General features: G+C 39.2%; 3 protein-coding genes across 3 annotated transcripts; 2 read left to right on the forward strand and 1 right to left on the reverse strand.

Annotated features, from left to right (window-relative positions):
• Positions 1-41: 41 nt before the first annotated feature.
• On the forward strand, positions 42-1977 carry c2h19orf53 (chromosome 2 C19orf53 homolog). The gene is made up of 3 exons (XM_028591811.1): positions 42-223; positions 1141-1196; positions 1335-1977. The coding sequence occupies exons 1-3, from the start codon at positions 133-135 to the stop codon at positions 1479-1481; spliced, it is 294 nt and encodes a 97-aa protein (XP_028447612.1). The 5' UTR covers positions 42-132; the 3' UTR covers positions 1482-1977.
• A 1288-nt stretch (positions 1978-3265) lies between these two features.
• si:ch211-196h16.12 (regulator of G-protein signaling 5) lies at positions 3266-7279 on the reverse strand. Its single transcript, XM_028591799.1, has 6 exons — positions 6778-7279; positions 5471-5537; positions 5319-5375; positions 5171-5223; positions 3817-3980; positions 3266-3734 (listed from the first exon to the last, which is right to left on the reverse strand). The coding sequence occupies exons 2-6, from the start codon at positions 5512-5514 to the stop codon at positions 3567-3569; spliced, it is 486 nt and encodes a 161-aa protein (XP_028447600.1). The 5' UTR covers positions 5515-5537; positions 6778-7279; the 3' UTR covers positions 3266-3566.
• slc25a23a (solute carrier family 25 member 23a) lies at positions 6722-16795 on the forward strand. Its single transcript, XM_028591787.1, has 12 exons — positions 6722-7017; positions 8177-8393; positions 10558-10681; positions 10828-10915; positions 11750-11861; positions 12233-12391; positions 12571-12723; positions 13172-13285; positions 13422-13589; positions 13669-13816; positions 15702-15884; positions 16365-16795. The coding sequence occupies exons 2-12, from the start codon at positions 8199-8201 to the stop codon at positions 16373-16375; spliced, it is 1455 nt and encodes a 484-aa protein (XP_028447588.1). The 5' UTR covers positions 6722-7017; positions 8177-8198; the 3' UTR covers positions 16376-16795.
• The last annotated feature ends 267 nt before the right edge of the window (positions 16796-17062 follow it).

A 17062-nucleotide genomic window follows, 5' to 3' on the forward strand; every position in this document is an offset into this window, starting at 1 on the left:
TATTATATTAGCCTGTCACAGACTCCTGTAGGTGGCGGTAGTGCAACAAAGAAGACGGAAGAAAATCACTATTTGAAATAACGAAGAAGAAGAGCAGCTCTTCGTGTATTTCACTGTTTCCGGTTAGCAAAAATGGCTCAAGGTTCAAAGAAGTTTAAAACTCAGCGGCCAGGAGCCTCTAAAAAACACCAACAAAACAAACAGAAAGGACCGAAGAAAGGAGGTATGAATTACAGATCTCAACTGTTATCTAATGAGTTACTGAAAAACGCGCATTAACACCTTTTTTTTAGGCAAATCACAACGTGTGACCAGCGTGGAAACTGCTGAACACGTTAAAATGACTTGTTTGAATATTTACAATATCCAGCAGAAGAAAATAGTAGAGGTCGTGGCTTAATAACAGTTATGCTCCTTCCTCTGGCTAAATATTGTGTTAGTTAGTAAGCTGAGCGACGGACTAAATGGAAACCTTTGAAAGCATTTGGCCGGTGACGCAGGTACTTAAGGAGTACTTAAATTACCTTAATAGCTCTAACGTTACAGATTAAACTCCTATGTGTTGGATATTTGCTAAGGAAACCGCTGAATACCTGTTCTTCACGTGTTGTTGACTCTTTTTTTTTTTTTTTTTTTTTTTTTTTTTTGTATGTATAATGAAAAAGTTAATGTTAATGTAACTCAATATGACTCAAGGACTTTAATGAATATGTTACAAAATGGAGATGTTTGACCCAGATATAATCACAACATAGAAGGAAAATGGAGCTTACTCTTTTGTAACATAGACCCTTACAGTGTAATTATACAATCAGTTACTAGTTTTAATTAACTAGCGAATGCTACAGGAATATTTTACTCCAAATGTATCTTAACAAAAATGACACATTACTGACAAGCTCAATGATGTAGACAGATACACCTTGAAGTTAGTAGGTAGGTAGTGGTGCTGTTTTCTGATAATACACACAGTTTATTAATCCGTGTGTTTCTGCACAATGTAACAAGGACAAATGACATTTCAGACCTATCTGATTTGAGACATTCAAAGTGTGTTTATTATTGAGTTTGATAAACTGTTGTTAATAGCTTTTGGAAATTGGGCAGTTATATTGTTTTTTTGTTTTCCTTTTTGTAAAGGGAGGACAATTGCACCAAAGAAGGCTCAAGTGGTTCAGCAACAGAAGCTGAAGAAGGTGAGAACACGTTTAACAAAATAGTGTCAGTTTCTCTCAGCCCGGCTCTTTCAATCTGATAGAAGAATCTAACCGATACACCAGTGAATTTGACTGCTAACCTAAATTTAACATGGCCTCCTCTGCTGCTCCCTGAAGGGTCTAGAGGTTGCCATCAGGAACAAGATTGAACAGGAGGTGACCCAGAAGGCAAGCTCATCCCTCCACAAGCCACTGAGTGTGGTTAAAGGGGCTGAAGGTAAAGGCAACCCAGGAGCGACCCGTCCAGGAACCAGCTCCAAATAGGGCTTGATACACAGGCTAAGCGTGCTAAACTTAAAGACTTCGTCATGGGGTCAGTGAACTACATTGATCCTATGACTCAGATTTAAGACACATGCCAGCTGTCGTGTTGTTTTTGATTCCTGAATGTTTTGGCTGACATCAGGCATATAGAAATAGTCAGAGCCCTTCTTGTACAGATGCTAATTATTAGTTTTTCCGTTTACAAAGAAATGTGTAAAATAAGAGAAGTGACATTCTAGATATAGTATGCATCACTGAGCCATGGAAAGTACATAAACCTCCACTAGGGGGCACCATAGGACTGCATTGACTCGCATGGAGTTTCTGGTATGTTTGCTTGTTTTTCGTTGTAAAGATCCTGATTGAAAACAACATGAATTTTATGAACTTTGGTTTGTACCCCTAAAACCGGTTATGTATCATTCCATTGTATGATTGTACAGAAAACGAATCATCCTAAGTAAATAAATATGAATCTTATACCTGTCACTGTCAAGAATGACACACTTTGCAAATTCCAGCCAGCACTAATCATTTCTGTAAATATTTTAATAGTAGTGATTTCAGAAAAACAGACTTCAGCTAAATGAAGTCTCAGGGAATGGCTACTGCACAATGCAACTAGACCACCAACAGTTCGGTCAGACATTCAGGTGTGTTAAACGCGCAGTATACTCGCGACAGTGTGATGTCATGGGAGCGCCGTAACTATTTATACTCGTGCGTGGTGGTCGTGACACTAGTTGCAGTCTTCTCCTGAACAGAGGTGTTGCAACTGAGGAAAGGCTACCAACTTCGCTATTTCTACGGACTAGAAGAAAAAGGTACATAAATATGGCAGAACTGGCAGCAGCATTGACGTCCATGTCAGCAGTGGCTAAGATGATATTGGAGTGGAAGAACAGCTGCTTTTGAGCCTGCTTGCAAAGAAACAAAGAAAAAGAAGGTGGAATGTTCGTCCTTGGAAAAGCTTCGGAAAGCTTGCCCTCGAACTTGTCCATGCTTCCTGTTTCCGCTTTGTCGTGCGCCACTGAAAAAAAAAAAAAAAGTGGTGACCTCTGGTTGTGCACTTTAAATCGTGGCAGCCAGCGAGATCTACGGCATTTTGACGTCACATTGTCGCGCGACAGGTCGGGAATGGCGACCGTAAAAAAGGCCTTTATGCTAATGTAGCCTCGAGCAGAGATGATGAGCGGGCTACAGAGGTCTGTTAAGCTTACTTTTACTTTTTTCTTTTTCATATTAAAACTCGTAGTCTTTAGCCACAACCAACACTGACTTAAGTGACGTAATTTGAGGCAATTTATCAGATTTTGCACAGCTTCCACCAGAGCCACAAACAGCTTACTACAACTTTTATTTGTAAAACGTTAATGTGTGGAATTATTGGAGTTGCCCTTTCAATGTACAGTATGTGTGGTCAATGGTTATGTTCAGGTCTTTGCATTTTTGAATTTAAAGACCTGAACATAACCAGAGCAGTGTGACCAGGGAGCGAGCCGTACGTTACCACTATGTTGCTTTTGGACTAAAAAGTCAAGGTGAAGCCACTTTGGTAAAAAAAAAAAATAAATAAATAATGCCCCAGGTTGTCTTGAATAAACACCATCATCTAAACTAGCCAGTGATAAGGCTGAACACTGTTTGTTTTTAATGATCAACATACACTCTCTAGCAGCCTGTGCAAGAACAAGTTTGGCAAGCTTCTAAATGAAAAAATAGAGCTTATACAATATGTATGTTTAAAAAATAAAAAAATACTAATGTTCATTAAATGCCACATAATGAGTTGTCTTTTATGAGGTATTTATTTAAATCCTTTGTGGACTTGTAGCTCAGCAGTCCAGAGGTGCAATGTAGCTGCATCATAATTGAGGTTTTTATGTGAGACTTTTTAACTATGTCTACAACTCAGCGTCATAATGATAACAGCATGCATTATGCATACAGCGCACAAGGACAGCACTACCATACAGAAAACAATCTCAAAACAAACTAGTTGGTAAAATACAATCAACATATCAAGCAGTACAGATTCATCAGCACTTATTTCTAAAGCGGGTCTGTGGTAATAAACTATATGTTTTAAAAAGCTTTAATGGCCTGCATGCAGTAAGGGGAGCGCAGGAACCTCGGGAAGGAGTCTTTCGCCATCAAATTGTAGATTCTCTCTTGAGCCTTGTTGAATGTGTTGGCACACGGAGAGTCCGTCACACTCAACAGAGCTTTCCGGGTCTCAGCGTCCAAGTTTACCTGATGGGGGAGAACAGATTCTCAGGAGAAGCTTCTTACTCTTTATCCTGACTGCACATATCACATTCTCCTCTCCACCAACCTCCTGTGGAGCGTCAGGGTTAATAAACTGGCCGTAGATGCTGCTGGACTTGGTCTTCTGCAGGTTTGAAGGAGACAGCCTGTAGTCCTCGCAGGCCAGCCAGAACTCAAGGTTCTCTTCACTGAACTCTGAAAGCAGGAACCCACGAAACGCCTGCAGACCGCCTGGGAGAGAGATGAAAAAGAGAGAAGCAGAACCTCTTCCATGTGGCTTAGTCATGGAAATTTCACATGAGTGAGTGTCAATATATTAGACATGGATTTATTTGTATGTTTTTATATATTTAATATTAAATGATATATAATATATATAATGATAAATAATGTTCAATGCTAAACATTTGTGTAACAGTAACACAAGTAGAGAAGGCAAAGTCAGAGAACTGACCAAGTAACATCAGTGTCTGGTTTGCTAACATTAGCCACCAAAGTTAGTGGTCATGAAATCTACTTATTTTGTAAGAAGAAAAATGTTATTGTGTCTTTTAAAAGTTACAGTGTCACTTTACTATTGACCATAATAGTTATTTTTCATCGTGAATCATAGTTTTTGGTCAGTTAAAATTTGTATCAGCACAATCAAGTATTATTTTTTTGACCTGTTTTTATTGGAGACTGTTCCATTGAAATGCTAACCACAATAATATTCAGTCACTGTTCTTGCATTGAATGATTGCACCTTGTAGAGGATAATATGACATTTCTGAGCATTAGTGCTGTATGAACAGAGACGTGTACAACCATAAGTACTGCAAGATATATTGTGATAGCTTAAGAGGTATTGTGCAAGCTTAACACAGCGTTCCTTTTTTGCACACTTAAACATGGAAGGAATTATGAAAAGTTGAAATAGACAATTATTGGGCCATTCTCACAGCAGACTTTTTGACAGGTTTTACAAATCACATTAACAATGGCTCCGCTCGTGGCCGGGTTGGCTCAGTGGGTAGAGCGGGCTCACATATGTTTAGAGGTTTATGCCTCGACGCAGAGGTCCAGGGTTCAACTCCGACCTGTGACGATTTCCTGCATGTCTTCCCCCTCTCTCCCCCCTTTCTCTCCTGTCTATTAAAGGCGGAAAAAGCCCCCCAAAAAATCTTTAAAAAAACAATGGCTCCGCTCTATTCAAGTGTCCCAGTAAGCTGAGACAGTGATCCGGCAAGCACAATACCAGGACCCTGAAACTGAAGCATCTAAATAAGTTAAATTCAAACTTTTATCTCTAGTCTGTCATACAATTTACACATTACTGTAATGTCAAAATGTCTTCTGTGATGTCGTATGTGTTGTTGAAACGATGAACTGACTTTGGAAGTGGTATAAAAAAGGGAAAGGGGGAAAAAAAGCTTTCTTACTTATGTTGTTCAGCAGAGTTTCCAGGTCGTGGACAGCTTTTCCATCCAGAATCCTGAGAAGCGAGACAGAAAAGCTTGACTGTGATAACTGGCAGATAAGTTGATTTAATACTTATTTGGGGAAAAAAAAAAAGTAGGTGTAAGCTACTTGTGCTTGTGGTGCGTCTCAGCCAGATGGCTTAACATCACCCGCATCTCTTTTGCCCTGAAACACACATACAACACTTCATTATACAAACATCTGCAATGAGCAAATCTCTGATTGACGTAGAAAACATGACAAACCGGTTGCGTACTTACTTCTCCAGGCATGAGGAGGGCAGGTAGGAGATCCCCTTACACATTGAGGTGTGTAGTTTGAGAAAACCTGCAAAGGTAAAATGTACAGACCGAGCTGTACTTGATCAGAGTAGACAACACGGTAGAAAACTTGAGAGTTTTTCAGTCAGTCTGTCAGTCAGCCTCCCAAACTACAGAGTGCTGCTCTTATATAGCCGACCGGTTTACTGTCTGATCTGTCAATCTGCTCCCCTTGGACTCACAGGTGTAGAGAAGGAAGCTGAATAGAGGTGAATGAAAGAGGTGGTGTACGTGCTTACAGGCCATGTGGACCTGTCAACAGGAGACCGAAAGCAAGTCAGCCCATATAATAGGACAATTAAAGCAGGGGAGCCTCCATTGTGTGCGAGTGTGTGGCCAGGCATCATTAATTATCTTAAAAGTCCGGGACCTTTTTAGAGTGTTTATCATAAGAGAATAAAGTGATGAGGGAGGAGCAGGTGGGCCAGCAACATCATTCATCTCTGCAGAGAGAAAGTATTGCAGGATGGAGAAGTGAGTGTTAAATGTTGATGGACAAGTCTGTGGGCAAAATTAGACAAAACACCCAACCCAATCATTAAATACAGCACCTCTGCAAAAACAAGTATACCACTCTATTTCCCTGCTCCATTTCCGTATACTTTTTTTTTGTTGTTGTTCTCAACTGCTTATGTGGCTCTCTGCAGTCAGTGCATACCAAACCCATGCTTTCAAACTCTAACGTGGGAAAAAAAAAAAAGTAATTCATGCTTTCATCTTTCCCATACTCAATTACAGCAACTCCTTCCTTTCTGACATCAGGCAAAAGTCTCTCTCTCTCCTCCGACTAGTTCAGAACACAGCAGCTAGGCTGCTCACTGGTTTTAACAGACATCACCCCAATCCTGGCTTCTCTCCATCGGCTCCCTGTTTGATTGAGAATGGATTTTAAGGTTTTACTTATATCACAAAATGTTGTATAATAATAAGATTTATTTTTGGACCTTGTACTTATGACCTCAGTATTTCTAAAACCCTGGCTACAGCCCTGGTTGAGGATGATGTCAGGGGGCAAATAAGAGCCATCATCATTTATCAGTAGCCTATTAATCAATAATAAACAGCATATACGATACAAGTCACGAGCTGTCGCCAACTATAGACTGTAATGTATACTGTTTAAGTACAGCTATGGTTTCCACAGTGACCCAGCCTGTTAGGCTTGCTAGGCTACATCCTACACACACACAAACACACACACACACACACATGCACGGATCTGACACTTGGCCGTCAGCAGGCTTCACCAGCAGGAAGGCGGCTGTTTTTCTCTCGCTTCCTGCTTCTTCAACAAGAGTCTCGGGGAAATCTACAAGACGGAGCGATCAGTAGTGGTGAACACAGATCCCCCTTGGACCTGCCGAATCCAGATGGAGTTGCTCTTTTTCTGTCAAACCCAGTGTAAGGACGGACCCGCTGGTTCGTCTTAAATCCCGATCCTCTGCATCTTACCATGGGCCGCGGCTGGGTTTGGCGATAAACAGACCGTGAGTGAGAGAGTCACAAAATGGTCTCGTATGTTTTGTAGTTCGACCATAACGTATAGTAAGCGTGAGGATCAAGTTAAACGCGGTCATGAATGTGCATGGAAGCTAAACTGCTCGTGTCTACCCCGTGGAGCAACCTGCGTCAATCTGCGCGAGCTAGAATGGTTTAATCACAATAATTAATTATTTCCCCAAACAGTAGCTAATTGCTCCATTCCAGTCCCCAGTATGTTTGGCGAATCAAGACATTGGCCAGACCTCGAAAAAAAAACAAAAAACAGATACATTACCAAACCAGACCTGTAATGCAAACTGGCCTAACGCAAGTTAATTGATTCAACTTTAATTGGCTGTGGTGCCCTACTACCCCATATGTCCTATATATTGTAGGACAAAATAACATAACCCAGCCAAATATAATGTCATCTCTGACATAGTCAAAATCAGTGGTTTCCTAACCTTGGTTTATGACCCCTTAAAACAAAGCTTATCACTGGTTGCATAGCCTACTACTACTAGTTGTGGTCCCTTCAACCAGTGAGTGAATTCTTTCCTTTGGGATAATTGTCCCAGAAATGTTAAATTATCCTTTAGCCTACAGAATAAAAGCATTTTTTTTAGAGGAAAATTAAATTTACATTAGATTCTCGGCCTGTGATTATCCTCATCTCTGCTTTTAGGCTTTAGGCATTAGCCAACAGCAGCATCACCCAAATCTCCAACTGAACTGTTGGTGGTTGAGTTGCATTGTGGGTAATGTAGGTGCCAGGTTTTGACAAGGTAGAAGAATGTGTGGAATAAAAAAGACTATCTCTGGTTCAGCTGTGTAAATTTAAATACATTTTAATATAACTGTTGATCGTGAGTCCGACAATGTTAAAGGGTTAATGTTAAATCAGTGGAGTTTAAACTTTAAATGACCCCTCAGAATCCTCTTGTGACCTGTTGTGGAGTCACGGACCCCAAGGTTGGGAACCACTTGTTCAACATTGCAAATGTACATCACAAGTTTGGATTAGATTGTTTGTTTTTTTACTAGACTTCTATTTGAAAAGTCCTTAAATTTTCTGTACAAGTAAGTGATTAAGGCTTTAGTACTTGTAAGGACTGTTCTGTGTCAGGCTGTGGAGATTTAATTGATGCCCCTGTATCCCATCAGTTGACTCTGACTGGCACCAGTCATGGGAGCCAAATGGACTTGGTTCCCTTGGGCGCTCTGCCAGGACAGAAAATCCCCTGGTCCGGACCAGGAGAGGGAGAAGCGCTGGGCTGAGCTCTTTGATCAGCTGGACCTCAACAAAGATGGACATATTGACATCCTCGAACTGCGAGCAGGGCTGGCAGGCAGAGGGCTTATTAGAGGATCCCTGGAGAGGGTAAGACAGTAGGATACCTGTATCACTCAGGATACCTGTATCACTCACACCTGTTTGTTTACTGTACCCTGCAGTGGCATTTATGTGTGGATACTACATTATGTCACATTAAACAAATGCAGTTTATATCAAGGCGTTTAAATAACTTCCCAGCATTACAGAATCTGGGTCATCTGGGACATTATTGTCTTTAAAAATATTAAATCTTGGAAAGAAAAATCCATATATACCAACATTACTGATAGTAAAATCTCTTTTGAGCAAGGAGATATGTACTTTCTGGTGACCATCTTGGTTTGGATTAGGGATAAGAGAAGGTTAGAAGAGTCTTTCAGAACCGCGGTAAAATGACCTAAGATTTTCAAGCAACACTGGCTATTTTTCTGTGATAGATGGTTAGCTTCAACAACAGTGTCCGTGCGTGCGTGTGGGGAGGTGTTTACAGGATATAAATATAATAATATAAATATAATAATATTAAAATTAGAGGACCCAATGATCTCTCCTCATCTGTGAGATCGTTCCCGTTTTTCATTATGTGGAATGTCCTTGTTTTCCTTGTCATCCACGTCCTTGTCTTTCTGTTTGTGCAACAGCAGATGCCAAGAGCATCAACAGCGTGACTTTATTGTGATTACTCAATCTGTCGCTCTTCACTCAGTCTGTCTTTGACTGCTTGTTTTTGCAAAAAGTGTATGGGTTGCCAAGAAGACTCACTGTCACGTTCTCCTGTGCTGTTTCTCCCACTCTCTCTCTTCTCTGTGTGTATTTGTGTGTATGTGAATATATATTACTCATTTGTGTGTGTGTGTGTGTGTGTGTGTGTGTGTGTGTGTGTGTGTGTGTGTGTGTGTGTGTGTGAGAAGGGCAGCATGCTTTCTATTTTAGTACAAGGAGCAGAAAGATGAGAAGCATAACCTTTCTCTTGGTCCTGCACCTGATCTCTTTTCACACATGGATTATTGTTGACCTTTTCTTATAGGTTGTTTCAACATTATATAGGGAGCAATTTGCATCTCTCCTTTTTTAATCCAAATTTATTTATTTTGTGTAGTGGGAAAAAACATTTCTGCTACACAAAGTTATCAGTTAAATTATTTTCACAAGTTTCTCTAATCTTTGCTTTCAAAGTTATGCTTTTCTATAAAGAATAATTAATTTTTTGGAACTCCAACAGTTATTCAAATAGAACAAAGGGAAATTTTCACTTTTTTGGTTGAACGTACTGCAACCAGTAGACTTATGCAACCGGTGATAAGGGATCACAAATAGATATGGCTTAGCTTTAAGGTGTCATAAACCAAGAATGTTTGGAATCCACTGATTTAGACTATGTCAGAGATTACTAGATTTTACTGGGCCTCTTTTCCATAGTTTCTGAGAAGATTTCAGTAATGGTACTTCATAGGTGGAAAAAATATCTTTTTAAGAATGATAAATGAGATTCTGATCATATAAAATATATCTTTAACATGCATTGAAACACCATTAAATGGTTACACTTTATTTAATGAACTTTAAATACATTTCCATTTACAACTGCAAATGCAGAGCTACCAGCATGATTGTTGAGAGATCTAATTATTAGTGTCTTTTGTAACATTTGAATGTCTTGTACAGTTCATCAGACAAATGAATTAAATAACAGCATGCTGTAAAGTATTTTACACTTCACAGCATCATTCTTCAACTACAGAACTTGCTGTAGCATAATTTTTCCAGTAAATAGAAAGGTAGGGGAGTATTTAAAGACTACAAACCTGGAGTGCAATCTTGATCTTGTGGTATTTTGCAGCTGTGTGGGTCACCTCTGTTGTATTTGCGCTGATAGGCTAGACAAACTTATACTGTTGTACAGATTTAATCATAGAATGCCTTTATAAAAATCCAACAACAACATAATAATATATCCTGATGTAGATGGGCTAAAATATATTTTTATATTTTTATATATATATATATATATATATATATATATATATATATATATATATATATATATATATATATATATATATAAAGGGCCAAGCAGCTCTCTGACCAGTACAATGCAGGCATAGTAGGGTTTCAGACTGTAATTTAAAAGCATTTTTTGCACTCTGACCAAATATCTGCCAAATGCCAAGACATTTGTTTTTCATTAACCTGCTGTCTGCGTTTTCAGATGGTGGCGGCCGGGGACACCAACAAAGATGGGTTACTAGACTTTGAAGAGTTCACGGAGTATCTCCGCACCCATGAAAAAGAGCTCAAACTCATGTTTCGTAGTCTTGACAGGAACAATGACGGTCAGCAGCAGCCAACAGTACACAGTTGAAATAATAATTGCTGGTGCTATTGCTTCAAAATGTTCATATTGAGATCATTTTAAAATGTTTTCCATGCTCTGATTTCTCTTTCTCTCTTATTATGCTTGACTGGTGGATATTTGCAGGTCAGATAGATGCAGCGGAGATCCAGCACTCTCTACACAACATTGGTGTGGACATTAGCCTCGAGGATGCCACCAGGATTTTGCAAAGGTCTGCTAACAGTTGTTGATATCTGATATTGCATCACATTAGGATCCAAGGTAAGAACATCCACAACCCTGGTTTTGGATATTAACAACTCCCATCGCTGAAAATTCATGCGCATTACCCTCGTATATTTACAACTGGTCTATTAGATGGTTTGAAACATTGAAGCTGATAGTTTCTTACATGCTATAGGCTTTAATGACAATAAGGGGGTCTCACCTTCCTGGTTTTTAATATAATGCTTTCATATCTGGCTTGCATAACAGTTCAGAAACCAATTTGTACGAACAGTCAACAGGGTTTAAAAGGCTGTTTTAACATATAACATCTGAGCTTTGCAACCAGATATGATACATTATCAATAATAATAATAATAATCAAACCCTGGATTATTTTTTTTCCATCTGATATTCCTCCTTATGCACATTTGCAGTTCATTCCTTCTCCCATTCAAATAATGGCACAAATACCAAGTCTGCTAAACATAATGTTCCTTCTTTTCTAATGCTGTTGCATCAAAATTTGAAGTGCAAAGTAAAAAGCAAGGTTCTGACAAATTTCCTGCACCTAGGATTTTATGGTGCCGGATGGTTGAACTGCATTTTGAAAGCAAAATATTTGTCCTTTTACTTTAAGAAGGTGCCGCATTTCCATAGTTTTTTTTATTCAGTTTCCGCTGATAGGTTAGAGTGTGGTAAACCAAGAAGCGTTTTCTTATACGTGCAGTAAAGGATTCCTCATTGCCATTTCTAAATCATTGATCCAGCCCTCTGTAACTCAGTGCTTAATGATTATACGGTCTGTAAGTTTCATTACTTGTTTATGTGTTTGTCTCAGAATGGACAAAGACGGTACCATGACCATTGACTGGAATGAGTGGCGAGACTATTTCCTCTTTAACCCTCTCACTAACATGGAGGACATAGCGCGCTACTGGAAACATTCAATGGTGAGGTCACACACACATTACATTACATACACAACTTGAACAAGAACAGCATTGTGTATTTCCAAATGATGACATTGTTGGGTTAAAGCATCATTGCTCAACGCATCTGTGAAACAAATGCTTGCCAAACACATTATTTGCCGTACTTCCTGTTGTCTATAGTAAACATTGAAACACTAAATCAAACGATAGATAATAGCATTGATTACATACTGTTCACCATAAAAGAGAGTATTTTAATAGGAAGTTGGCTTCTCAAGTTTGATTTGTAACTGACAGACACATATTGCCTTTTTTTGTTCCAACTCTTTTTTTCTCCTCTTTATTGCCATAATATCTAATCCTCATTCCCTACACCACGGGTTCAGTAGATGTTGGATATAGGTGAGCAGTTGACAGTCCCAGATGAATTTTCTGAGGAGGAGAAGAAGTCTGGCTATGTGTGGCGGCAGCTGTTGGCTGGAGCCATGGCTGGATCTGTATCTCGAACTGGGACTGCTCCCTTAGACCGCCTCAAAGTCTTCCGACAGGTCAGTCGGGACAGTTATGATCTCACCTCTTAGATCAGTCTGAACCACATGACCATTCATGCGTATGTGTGAACGTTTTCCGTTTTATCTTTGATTTGTGGCAGAGAGCTTTGAGATGAACCTTCAGTAGGCCTCTACTTCTTTACACAAAGTCTACCTCTCTGACTCTGTTCGTCTAGGTTCATGGTGCCATTGATTTTAAAGGGAATGTGCTGAGCAGTTTTCAGTACATGCTGAAAGAAGGAGGACCTTGGTCGCTGTGGAGGGGCAATGGAATCAATGTGCTTAAGATTGCCCCAGAAATTGCTATCAAGTTCACAGCTTATGAACAGGTTGAGAGCCCTTCTCTTATTTGTTTGTTTTGAACCTCTGAATATCCATTCATCTTTGATCTCTATCTTAATTATTCTCTCTTTCTCCTACCTCTTACTATCTTCCAGGCATTTATGATTTTTCATTCTCTTTTTAATATTTAAAATTTTTGCCCAGTCAAATGTTTAAAAGAATAGTTCAACATTTAATAACTCTATTTAGTTTATGCTAAGTTAAGCTAACTGGCTGCTGGCTTTAACTTCATATTTATCGTACAGAAGAGAGTGGTATCAATCTTTTCATCCAACTCTTGGCAAGCAAATTAAGAATATTTCCCAAAATGTCAAACTATGTCTTAAAGCAATACTCCATCTGTTTTCCATCAATTCTATTTTATCATTTGTCTATGATTACAACTCTCAAATTTTTTCCAGTACTTTATTCTTTTCTTTGCTCTATAACTCATAGATCAAGAATGTGATGCGTAGCAGAAATGAAACCAGAAATCTGAGGATTCATGAGAGGTTTGTTGCAGGCTCCTTGGCTGGAGCTACAGCTCAGACAGCCATCTACCCAATGGAGGTAATATCAGGGTAATACACACATAAAAACATTCATACAGCATCAAGAAAACGCATGATGAGTGAAATGACTAATGTCTTTTCTCTTTCTGTTCCTCCTTCTTGTTTCCTTTCCATCTCCGCTCTTTTCTCCTCAGGTGCTGAAGACTCGTCTCACACTAAGGAAAACAGGCCAATACTCAGGAATAGCAGACTGTGCCAAACAGATCCTACAGAGAGAAGGTGTCGCAGCCTTCTACAAGGGCTATGTACCCAACCTGCTGAGTATTGTCCCGTACGCTGGCATTGACTTGGCTGTCTACGAGGTCAGAGACATTAAAGTTCACAGCTGTCACCGTGCATCTCCTTAGTGTTTACCTTCTTCTCTCTACCTCTATTCCATAGACTCTGAAGTTTTCCTGGCTGAACAGAAACCGAGGTTTAACTGACCCAGGGGTCATGGTGCTGGTCGGCTGCGGTGCCGTTTCCAGCACCTGTGGACAGCTGGCAAGTTACCCGCTAGCACTGATCCGCACTCGAATGCAGGCACAAGGTCAGGGTAACTGTCGTCATACTAATATAGACACAGATGGGTGGCAAATTACAGTAAAAAAAATATCTTAAGTGTCTTAGTTAGGTGTTGGGCCATCAGTGCTCCTTGTCATAGAATCTCGAAGTCCCTTGAAGGCTACTGAAGAAATATATTCCCTCATTTGATAGTAATGGAGAGCACTGTAAACATTACAGAAGTCAGCTCCCACACACTGTCAACACTTTAAATGTAAGGCTTAATTTCTCTACAGCAACCTTCATCTGGCATTTGTTTTACTTTTACTCACTTATTCTCCTTGGCACCTGTCTGTATACAGGTGTGTTAAGATCACTTTTGTTGTATAGGTGGAAAGCACAATTTAACACAAAAGCCCAATATCTTCCATAGGTGAGCAGTTGGGATTAGATCTGATAACTGCAATGCCATATTTAATGATTTTCACACGTATAGAACCATTCAATGACCCCTAACAATGATGCCAATTTATTCATGTTTTCTTTAATTTGTCACCCATCTCTACTGTATGTACAAGGGAGCATGCTAATACTGTGAAACTGAATAAAGGACCCTACCAATTATTTAGCCAAATTAATAAAGATTTTGTATACAGTGACTTACTGCTGATTATTTCCGAAGCCTACTATAAGCTACAAGATTGACTTGATACCTCCTTTTGAGCTATTGGTTTGTATTTATTTCAGAGTGGTATGAAAATCTACTCTCTTGCTGATAAGCAATGTATTTTACAAATGTCAGAAAATCAAACAGAAGACATGCAATATGTAAACAGAAATTGTGAAAAGGATAAAAAGAAATAATATTAATTAAAGGTCCACTGGCTCGCTTTTTACCAGAGCTTTCAACCACATCTTATGGTTTCCTTCATTGGATAGAGAGTAGAACCAAACTTTTGTCTTGAATGTTGGGGCATCACTGGGCACACAAACAAGTTTTCAAGACAGTTCCTGCTCGCAACTGCATTACAATTTGACACAAACGTGAATTTGAAGCATGCTTCAAGTTTCTTTCACAGTGAATGTAAACCAACGGCTGCCTGGCAGGTATGAAATCAATCTATAACATTCATTCTTATAATATATATATATATATATATATATATATATATATATATATATATATATATATATATATATATATATATATATGTCTGACAAAATCTTAACTCAAGGCCCACTTGCTAGTTTTTTCAAAACGTTCTACTTCAAACTCCATCCACTCTGGAAGATCGCAAGATGTGATGGAGTTTGCAAGATGTGGTTGAAGTAAGCAGACTTTGATTTAAGTTGTTTCCAGGTCCTTCTCAATGCATTGTATGCCTTGGAAAATGGTTTGCAGTAATGTCATTCCAGATCTATTCTGTCTTTTATTTATTATACATAAAATGCCAGATTGTTTATCACATTTGTAGTTAATGAGCTAAAAAAATAAATAAAATAAATAAAAAGCCTATCCACTGGAATGCACCATCTATTAGTTATGTGTTAATGTGAGAGTATGTCAGTGTGTTTGAGCAGAGTGAATGGGAACGGTTTTCTTTTACGAGAGACAGAATTTTGTTGTATGTGACCATGCAATGAAAATGAAGGCATTCATTAATAATTCAGTTTATTTATAGTGTCAAATAAGTTATCTCATGACCCTTTACAGATAGAGTAGGTTTAGACCACACTCTATAATTTACAGAGACCCAACAATTCCCACCAAGAGCAGGCATTTGGTGCAACTAGAACCTTATACAAACTTACAATTAGAGAGAGAATCAAGGGCAAACATGACTTCTGTGCATTAGCACCAGTTTTGCAGAGTCAAATGTAGTGAGAGGCCAGAATGTGTTGGTGGAATTAATCTTTATTTCTCCTCTCAGCTTCAGTGAAGGGAGCCCCTAAACCCTCCATGTTGGCCTTGCTTCACAACATCGTGACCCAGGATGGTGTGGCCGGACTTTATCGAGGAATTTCCCCCAACCTGCTGAAAGTCGTTCCTGCTGTCAGCATGTCCTACGTCGTCTATGAATACACAAGGATAGTCCTGGGAGTGGACATTGAGGGTAGGAGGGGTGGGAAAGGGAAGGGGTAGAAAAAGGTTAGATGATTTTGGGGTGGCTTTCAACTGCAAGCACGTACAGATCTGTTAGCAATGCATGAGGAAATGGGCCTTGACTTTGGATGAATACATGGTGCTGTGATCACAAAGTCCTGAGATTTCAGAGTGAGGATGATCGGATGGAAAATAAACCATGTAAGAAAAAGAGAAAAACAACAGTTCATCATCGTTATATATAATCTGTTGTGAAAGCCCTCACATTTGGAGGACCTCACCTGATCTGGCAGCTGCTGAAATGAGTTTCATGTGTGATATATTGCATTGCAGTGCATGCCAGCAGCTGTGTGAAAGCTAATCCACTTGCCTGCTGCTATTGCATTGACTTGAACAGATGAAGACTTGCATGAACTTTTACTGAGAACGAACAGGTAAAACCAAACCAGGAAGCCATGTTACATTCCTATAGCACTATTTTTTCTCCTAGGTGGTCTATAAAGGAAGCAACAGGATTAATAGGAGGACCGGTCAAACTTCCTGTTCCGTAAGCGACAAGAACCTAAAGTCGCTGCACACCGGTGGAGTTACAGAGTCCGGACTTTGATTGACCTGTCTGTCAATGGAAAGATTACTACTAAGTAATGCACACCAAAGGACTTTTTATTTTACATGAGTGGAACTACCAAAGCCATATCAAGAAACGTAGAAGATTCAGGATAACCTCTCATGCAAAATGCTCATGTTTTATAAGTGTTCCTATTTGAAACACACAAAAGGGTCCAGTGCTACACAATGTTTTTAGAAACTCTATGTGCACAATGTGCAGGTTTAACACTATGATAAAGAGTTCATGTTTTCTCTCTCAATAATGAAACACTAAGAAATGAGATTTAATGCCAATAAACATTTTTGATGTGACTATTTTTTATGGAAATAAATGCATGCATGCATGGTGCTGCTTTTGTTAAATGCCACTGAGCTTTCTACTGAAAAGGAACTGTCCAAGACAACTCATTCAGTTTGACCTCAATTTTCAGATTTTTGGTAAAGCTTTATTTTACAAGTCTGTAATTTCCAAATAATTTCCTAGTGTGTCAGGTGTAGATGTTGATTGGCTTAAAGGACAAATTACTTATTTAAGTTAATCATGTTGATTTTGATACCTATTGCCTTACAGGAAATGCA

Source organism: Perca flavescens, chromosome 2, assembly GCF_004354835.1.
Source record: "Perca flavescens isolate YP-PL-M2 chromosome 2, PFLA_1.0, whole genome shotgun sequence".
NCBI lineage: Eukaryota > Metazoa > Chordata > Actinopteri > Perciformes > Percidae > Perca > Perca flavescens.